The following is a 9,584-nucleotide window of genomic DNA, read 5'->3' as shown; positions in this document are numbered from 1 at the left end:
CAACAAAATAGTTATATTATTCCAGTATAATACTTATATTGTTCCAACATAATAAATCAGTTTACCAATTGTTCCAAACCAATTTTATTATCTATCGTCTCCAATTTTATTTTTGTTTTTTAGTATTTAATATAGTATTTTCAAATTTATATTAGTTATATTATTTAGAAAATAATTCTAATTCTTATATTCTTCCAACATAATAAATCTGTGTACCAATTGTTTCAAATTAGTGTACCAATTTTTCTAACAGAATAGTTATATTGTTCCAACAGAATACTTATATTATTCCAACAGAATTGTTATATTGTTCCAACAAAATATTCCAACACAGAGTGCTGAAAGGTAGGACCAAAATGTGCCCAGAAATTGATCAAAAATTTTTTAAAACATGTAAAACATCATTTTAAGAAACTTTAATTCTTGGCTCAAAATGAGATTCCTTACGGTTTTGACCCAATAAATTGTTGAAGCATGTAAAATGGATAAAATTAAGGAAAACGTTTTATTGGGACTAAACCGTAAGAAATCTTGCTTCCACCCAAGAATTAAAGTTTCTCAGAATAATGTTTTACATTTTTTGAAAATTTTTAAGAATTTTCTGGGCATTGTTTTTTTTCTTGCCAGAAAACGCTTATCTAATCGCTGGATTCCGTTCACCGAAATTTTTCTCAGAATTTATTATCTATCGTCTTCAATTTTATTTTTGTTTTTTAGAATTTGATATAGTATCTTCAAATTTATATTAGTTATATTATTTAGAAAATAATTTTAATCCTTAAAATTTATTGAAAATAAAAAATTACCCTTAAAAATCAATAAATCATTTTTCTTAATTTTATCCATTTTACATATTTTAATAATTTATTGGGACTAAACCGTAAGATATCTTATTTCGACCCAAGAATTAAAGTTTCTCAGAATAATGTTGTACATTTTCTGGAATATTTTGAGAATTTTATGGGCACTTTTTTTTCTCACCGGAAAACGCATACCTAATCGCTGGATTTCATTGATTTGGGACTAAACCGTAAGGAATCTAAATTTGAGTCAAGAATTAAAGTTTCTTAGAATGATGTTTTACATTTTCTGAAATTTTTTGAAAATTTTTTAGACATTTTTTTCTCACAGATCGCCGGATTCCGTTCACCGGAATTTTTTTTACCCGAGCTTCTGGGATCTTAAAATGACTGTCTAATTAAGATGAGTCCAACGGTATAAATTTTTTTAAAAAACGAGGTTGGAAAAGTCGGGAAAATGCATCTTAAAGAAAAAAATAAAACAATTTTCTCGTTCCTTTTATTTACAAATTTGCCACCTTCCCCTACTTAATTACAAAATTGGTTCTTGTCACACCATAAGACTTGTCTCACCATAAAAAAAATTGTCACACTAGATCTCTTCTCTCGCTCTCTCTCTCTCTCTCTCTCTATATAATTATTAATTTATTACTATACAGATGTATAGTTTCTAAAGGTGGGACTTGAAAAGTGTATAACGAATAATGTTTGGGAGGTTATTCCTATTTATAACTGGCTCAAGTTGGGGATCAAGTTTTTTTATAACAAAATAGAGGTTATTCCTATATAGAGTATTCCTATATAGAGGTTTTACTGTAAAAAAATCTTTTAATATAAATTATATAATCCCCTAATTGAAAAAGTTTAAGGATTATTTAAATTAGCGTTTGAACCCAATTCGCTATTTCAAGCCACTTTTTCTATTAAAATTGCTTGAGCCCAATTCGCTATCTCGGTGATATAAAACTCTAATTTTACTCCAAACTTATATTTGGAAAAATTATTTTGAAATATGTATTTAGGAAAAAGAGAAAAAATAAAATCTAAATTGAAGAAATTACATTAATAAACAGATTTTAATTTTAATTTATATTTATTAAAACAATTATACATAATTTTAAATCATCATATATCAAAATATAATAACTTTATTTTTACTTATACTCACTTTTTAACAACGTAATATTTAGATAAATTTATAGTAAAAATAAATACTCTATTTGTTTCATAGTATGTCTTTTACAATAAAATAAATTAAAAAATATAATTAATTTTAATTAATAAAACTTTATTACCTTTATATTAATTGTATCATTAATTATTTTTTATCAATCCTAACGTGTATGTATTGAATGAAATATAGAATAAAAAAAATTATATAGAAAGACTGTGAAACGATGTATGGAGTGATTTTGAAAGGATTTGATGGAGGCCCACAATGAGAATTGGGAAGTGTCTCGCATTGCTTGGTCAATCCCATATTTCAGTAGGATTTTACATCCACGTCCACTTTCCCTTCCTTCCTTTCCTTTCCTTCCCCTTTTATTCCTCTACGACGAGCTCAAGGCCGCTCTTCTGGAACTTTCAATCTATGGCCGAATCCGTGATGCTTTCTGAGGTACACTATCCTTTCTGTTTTATGCTTTTCATCCTGCCTGCACTTTTCAATTTCTTTCCATCAATTGATATAATTGTTGAATCAAACAGGGGCGGATGCAGGGGGCTCTGGTTGCCGGAGCACCCCCAGCCTCCGGGAACCACCCCTGATAATTTGATTGTTTAATATTAATTAGCGTTTATTATTTTGTCCCAACCACGACGTCGGTTTTGGCTTGTGGAAGTGCAAAAATTTTGATCGCACCCCAAGACACTGGTTGAGATTAGCTAGATCCGTGATGCTTTGTTGGCTTCCTTGGTTCATTTCTTGACTCAATCGTTTCGGCGTCTTCAGTTATTTGTTTAGTGGGACTGGTTGTCTGTCCATATCAAATGATCGGCGAATTCAGACATTTATTATTTTTATGGACTCAATCAACGTTAGCGACGATGCTCTCTCTGACTGTTCTTTTTCCTTTCAAAGTTGTGATTGTTTTTCCAAATTATCAGAGTTGGGATAACATTTTTGAAATTGAACTCATGTATGGATTTGCTTGACTATTTTTTTCTTTTAATAAAACAAGCACTACTGAGTAGGGAAATGTTTTATAATTTTATTGCTGGAAATGGGATTCTGGTATGGAGATTCCCCTTTCTTTTTTTCTTGGTAATGATGTTATGTTAAGATAAATTGGCCTTGCCTTGCCATTTCTTATTGTTAAGTGGAATTGCTTGACGATTGGACACTAGATTGTATCTCCCAAATGTTTCATATAGCTATTTCAGTGCCCCTTTTTCAGTTTAAAATTTGAAGTTGTCTGTTTTTAATTGAGGTAAGCTAAAGCCGTACCAGTTCACCAATAATTTGTGAAACCTTTGGTTTTAGCTGTAACCGAATAACTTGCAAGACACTGTTATGAAAATTATAATGCATTGAAGCAGCTGCATGTTCATGCTCCAATTAGGAAATCACACAGGTAAAATAAAAACATACGAATATATATCTTAACCTTAGCCTTTTCATACTATTTGGTCATACAAAATCATATTTTTCTTCTTGGAAAAAATCCGGTTAAGGACAGGAGGAACCTTTGGTTTCTGACAGCTTGTTGCAGTGTGCGTTTGTGCTACTTCTGCAAGGAATAACTTTTGTTTTTGGGGTTCCTTTTTTCAGCTGAAGACAGCACCTGCTGATTTTCGTTTTCCAACAACAAATCAAACAAGGCATTGTTTTACCCGATACATTGAGTTTCATCGGTGAGCAACTTTTTGCTTATAATTAATTATATGATATCTCATTGTAGTACACCGTACAATTTCAGCTTGGCATAGATAACTCTCAAATGTGATTCTGAAACTTATGATAATCACCAGTTGTGTAGCTGCTAAGGGAGAAGGAGCTCAAGAATGTGATAAGTTTGCCAAATATTACCGTTCTCTTTGCCCTGGTGAATGGGTAAGTATTTTAGATCATTTTTACATGCTAAGAAGTATGTTAAGTCTAGTGCTTTCTTAAATAAGCAAGGGAGAATCCTTTTCTTATTCTTTGACTTATAAGTTAAGCTGTTGACTGTTATTTGTAAGGGGGAAAAAAAAAGTTCAAGATAGTTGAGGTGGTACTATATTCTTAATGGTTAGCTAAGGCTTTTTATGGATTCTACATGTGATCTGCTGTTATGAAAATGTTGAAAAACTAATTATTGCACACATGCAGAGATCCGAAACACGCAAGTGCATATACACACATATTTTGCATTTGTTGTTATTTGTCCTTTTTGTTGAATGATGATATTCTGCTGTATTTTTCAATTTTTTTCTTCAACTTCTATGTAAAAAGTATGAAAGTTATATTTCTATCTAAATTGACTATGCTGGATTTCTAGGTTATAACTGCTGATACTAAATAACTGATTTTTTCTTTATTAAAGGCAGATGTTTAAGTTTATCATGTTTTTCTTAATGTAACTTGTCAGTTCAAGCATCCAAAAAAAAAGAAGTTGAACAAAATAACCAAAACTGAATGGCTATTCCCAGTTCTTTATGTTTCGGTGCAACCTTTGTTCAACTTTGATTATCATGTTGACTAGGGCTGTCAATATGGGTCACAACACGATTCGCGTAACACGGAAATTAAACGAATTAGGGTTGAGATAAATGGGTTTGGGTCATAAATGGGTCGACACGCCTAACCCATAAAATAAACGGGTCGGGTCGCGGGTTGACTCGTGAATTCGTTGTAACCCGTATAATTTAAACGAGTCTATAAGTCGTGTCAACCCAACCCGTGAACCCATATAACCCGACTCATATAATCCATCTAACCCATATATCATGTAAATATAAAAATGTTTTATGGATATTAAAGTAATTTTAATTTTTAATCCTAATATATATATATATATATATATATACAAAACACGTTAGGTTTCCAACTTTCTTTCCCTAACAATTTGTGCTGCATGTCTCTCTTCATTGACATCTGGTGAGCGCTTCAGTCTCCAACCACAAGTGAGTCTTTTGTTGATTTAATTTTCTACTTAAATTGTCCTTTGCCTCTTGTTCCTATCCATGAGATTCAGCTTTAGTCGGTTACACTCATTTATCCCAAACTGCAAGCCTAAGAAATTCTAGGAAATTAGGTATTGATTTTGAGAGACCATGAGATTCGACGGCTTTTGTACTCTAGTAGACTGTTAATAGTTCATTTTTCTAGGATAGTGAATGCTTTCCTTTAATCTAGAACCCATATAGTTGCTTTTAATATACTTAAATTGTCCTTTGCCTCTTGTTCCTATCCATAAGATTCAGGTTTAGTCGGTTACACTCATTTATCCCAAACTGCAAGCCTAAGAAATTCTAGGAAATTAGGTATTGATTTTGAGAGACCATGAGATTTGACGGCTTTTGTACTCTAGTGGACTGTTAATAGTTCTTTTTTCTAGGATAGTGAATGCTTTCCTTTAATCTAGAACCCATGTAGTTGCTTTTAATATGCTTTATTCCTATGGTATATAAAATAATAAATAATAGGCTATCAATCTAAACCAGGTTAATTATGGTCTCTAAATTTTTATTTTTTATTATAAAAGTTTTTAAACTTTTCTTTATATTAAAATCAGATTCATGATGGTGTAGTGTAGTGGGCTATAACTACACAACAAATTCATGGATTATCCAACAAAATACACATTAATAATCAAAGATCATCTATGCTAAAAAATTCCAAAAGCTTGAACCTAACTTCTATTTGTTCTTGTTTCGATCTCAAAGGCATGAATTTCATAATCAATTGAATTAATAGTAATCAAATTGGTAATCTAGGTAGTTGTTTTGCTTCTTCTTTTTTATTATTATTATCGTGGTTCCTATTCTTTGTTTGGCTAGCTTTAATCAAATTAGATACTGAATTTATTTGTTTCGTTTTTTTAGTTTCTCATTTTCTTTTTCATTTTGTTTAGTTGAATATTTTTTTACTATGGAGTTGCAAAATTAAATGGGTTAGCCAGGTTGACACGTTCAACCCGCTTCTTAAACGAATCATGCCGAGTCGACCCATTTATTAAATAGGTTGGGTCAGGGTTGGAATAAATGGGTCACCTGAGTAAGTCGACACGACACGTTTACAACCCGCGAACCCATATTGACACCCCTAATGTTGACCTGCAGGCTGCAATTCTTGTCTCATTGATCTCAATATTTTCAGTTTGGTTGTTCTTGCAGCTGATTAGTGTCTTTCTTGACCTTGACCTCTTATGGACGACTGGTATACTGCTCAAAAGTTCTCATAAACCTTTTGTTGATTTTAAGTGTTACTGCCAACAAATCAGTTGTCTTTTGTGTAGTCAAGACTCTTTCTTGGGTGTCTGTAAAAGAGAGGCTATCGATTTCTTCATGTTGCCTCTTGAAACTTTTCATATAAATTTGGTTAATGATTTATAGCATTACCATGCAGTAAGCAAGAGAAGGTAGATCTTCAAATAGCTCGTATGAGGAAGTATAGTAGTAAGTCACAAAATTTAATAAGTGCAGTAACACAATAGCCAATTAGATCCAAGTGAAAGCCAAAGGAAGGTTGAGAGAGTTCTGGCACTGTTGATATTGATTAGAATCTTATTGAATTGCACATTAAACTGTAGGTACCGTACCTGATGAATAGCTCCTTGTGATTGTTAATGGAAGATTCTTAATGGAAGATTCTTGTTTATGTGCTAAAACTGATAATGTTATAACATAAAAATTGGAGTAAATTCTTTGAACTAACCTTGTTGTTTTGTTTAATGGGGGGTTATCAGATAGGCAGATGGAACGAACAAAGGGAGAATGGAACCTTTCCAGGGCCCCTGTAGATGCTCCTTGTTCGAAGACCTTGTTTTCTGCTGTTTCCAGTTTTCCTCCATCAGACAGTTTTGTCTATGAAAATTAGTATATCTTTATTGCGTTGTTTGGAATAATAAATCCTTTGGAGGTTTCAATCCCTTAAAATTATTTTGTTTTGTTGGTAAGAAATTTTGGGAATTCTTCCTACACATTGGACTGAGTTGTTCTTTAATAATATCATGCTGCATTTATACCACATTTATTCATGATCACTTGACAAGTACTTGAGGTAAACCAACAAGCAAAGAAGTCACTGGTTTCAAGTATCCACACTAATCTTGGCGTGATGTACATTTCTTTTTCTTCTTTCTGGTGTATAATTTTCATTTTTACATATAAATATATTCCAATTTAGTTTTACATGCAAATATAATTTAATGGTGACTTTTCTTTTAGGATGTATATAATTGGAAATAAGTGGTGATTTTCCGGTCAACGTGTCACATCAGAGTTTTGTCTGCTCTTTGATGACGAGTGAACTGATTTTGATTTTAAATCAATAAAAGAAGTTTCTTCATTAGTTTAATTAGTAAGAGTTAATTCTTTTTTTTGGTAGGAATGGGAAAGAAAAAACAAAAAACCCCAACAACTAATCTGGGATTAGCCTAGGAAAGCTAATCCCCACCCGATCATTCGACAATAAAGAAAAAAGGAAGTCCGGAGGAGAAGAGAAAGTTGATACTCCCAACATCCTCGCATGGTCCTTAGCAGCAAGGCGGTCTGCCACCCTATTCTGCTCCCTGAATACATGTCCAAAGATGATGGTATCGAAGGAAGAACACAATCTTTTGATCTCTTTAACTAGGTTATGGCTGCCTAAACACCTAGCCTTATTATCAGATATCATTTTGACCGCTTCAAGGTTGTCAGATTCCACGAGCAGCCTTTTCAACTCCAGATCTTTGGCCAGTCTAAGCCCAGAGAAGATACCCCGGAGCTCAGCAGTAAAGGAAGAACCCACCCCCAGATTCTAAGCAAAGCCAGACACCCAATTACCACCAACATCTCTCAAAATCCCTCCAGTCGCAATTCTGCCGTCCACAAGACACGAGCCATCAGTATTTAATTTCATAATCCCTTCACCCGGTCTACTCCATCCAAATAGATGCTCAACAGTTCCCTGGCTAGTACTAGCTAAATTCTCCCCCTTGAAGCTATTAATAATAGTGTTAATTTTCTTGGAGAAATAATCAAGTAGATTAGGGATAACAATAGCTCCATCTCCAAAGATATCAGTATTCCTCCACTGCCAAAGCTGGTGACAGATAACGGCAAAGAGGATAGCACCATGCTCCAGCTCAGGCAATAACAAACCATTAACACCATCTATAAACCAATCATGATTAGAATGGGCAAAGAAATCAGGTAGCAACTGGACCGGAATCACTTTCCTCCACACATTTTTACTCTTCGCACAATCCCTAAGAGCATGGCAGATGGTTTCTGCCTGGACTTTGCATATACTACAAGTATCCGCCTCCACTAAATGGCGTTTTTTCCTTTCCACATTCGTAAGCAACCTATTCTTTGCACCAACCCACAGGAAGCTCCTAATGCGATAAGGAACTTTTAAGGCCCAAATATTCTTCCAAGCGATTGAAGGAGGAGTATTCAAGTTAAGACTGAAGGCCTCAAAAGCAGATTTGCAAGAATAAGTACCATTGTTCGTAAGGGACCAATAGTGATTATCCCCATCTTCCTCTCTACTACTAACTTTAACTCCACGAATCTTCAGTAGCGTCTCCAGATTAAGGTAAGTATCAAATCTCGACCAAACCCAATCTCCCTCCGAATCCACCACATCAGCAATACTCCAATTGCGAATCTCCAAAGGCGGCAAAGAAGTACACACCTCTAATAAAGGTTTCTTCCCAAGCCATGTGTCATTCCAGAAACTAATTGATCTACCATTGCCCACCGACCAACCAATCCCAGAACAAAACTCAGAAAACACAGCATTAACCCCTTTCCATAAGAAAGAACAATTAAGAACTCTCTCTTTCGGACCCCCAAAAATCCTATCCTTTCTGTATTTTCCACACAATAACCGAACCCAAAGAGCATCCGATGTTTGCCACATTCTCCAAAGAAGCTTCATTAACAACACTTTATTATTGTCCCTGACTTGTCTAATCCCTAAACCTCCCCTATTCTTAGCAAACCTCTTTCCAAGGAACCAGATGAATTTTCTTCCCCTCTTCCGAGTCCCCCCACAGGAACCGACGATTGATCTTATCAAGGCCATTAAGAACAGGCTCAGGCAGCCTACAAGCTTGCATTAAGTGATTAGGAGCCGCACAGTTCACCGACTGGATCAAGGTAAGACGGCCCGCAAGAGATAGGGATTTAGCTTTCCAATTAGCACACTTATTATTAGTCTTATTGAAGATCTCTTTAAAAGAAGCTTTCGACACTCTATCACTATGGAGAGGAACCCTCAGATAGTTACCAAAAGTCTTGGTTAGAGGAATACCAGAGATCTCACTCATCTTTTTACAAACCCTTTGGTCCATATTCTTAGAGCATAACATTCTAGACTTTTGGATATTAAGCTTTTGACCTGAAGCAGAACAAAAGTTGGTAAGGATATCCATAATCACACCAATTTGCTCCTCATTTCCTTCAACAAAGATCATAACATCATCAGCAAAGAATAAATGAGTGATCGGGGGACAAAATTTATTAATGGAAACCGGATGAAGCCTTCCAGTGCTAACAGCATCTTGGATGAGATGAGTTAACCTCTCCATAGCGATAACAAATAAGAACGGGCTCATAGGGTCCCCTTGACGAATACCCGAGACGGAGTAA

At 34.3% G+C, this 9,584-nt stretch overlaps 1 protein-coding gene across 1 annotated transcript; it reads left to right on the top strand.

Moving 5' to 3' along the window:
* The first annotated feature begins 2,258 nt into the window (after window positions 1-2,258).
* Window positions 2,259-6,969, top strand: LOC136235895 (cytochrome c oxidase subunit 6b-3-like). Its single transcript, XM_066025978.1, has 4 exons — window positions 2,259-2,418; window positions 3,571-3,653; window positions 3,771-3,852; window positions 6,689-6,969. The coding sequence occupies exons 1-4, from the start codon at window positions 2,392-2,394 to the stop codon at window positions 6,740-6,742; spliced, it is 246 nt and encodes an 81-aa protein (XP_065882050.1). The 5' UTR covers window positions 2,259-2,391; the 3' UTR covers window positions 6,743-6,969.
* Window positions 6,970-9,584: the final 2,615 nt, after the last annotated feature.

This window comes from Euphorbia lathyris, chromosome 7 (assembly GCF_963576675.1).
Source record: "Euphorbia lathyris chromosome 7, ddEupLath1.1, whole genome shotgun sequence".
Taxonomy (NCBI): Eukaryota; Viridiplantae; Streptophyta; class Magnoliopsida; order Malpighiales; family Euphorbiaceae; genus Euphorbia; species Euphorbia lathyris.
The sequence above is the reverse complement of the archived record's forward strand: the minus strand, read 5'-3'. Positions and strand labels throughout refer to the sequence as shown.

Coding starts and splice junctions, on each gene's coding strand:
- LOC136235895 (XM_066025978.1), top strand. CDS start 2,392: ATGGCCGAATCCGTGATGCTTTCTGAG. Junction 3,654..3,770: donor CGATACATTGAGTTTCATCG/GTGAGCAACTTT, acceptor GATAATCACCAG/TTGTGTAGCTGCTAAGGGAG. Junction 3,853..6,688: donor CTCTTTGCCCTGGTGAATGG/GTAAGTATTTTA, acceptor GGGGGTTATCAG/ATAGGCAGATGGAACGAACA.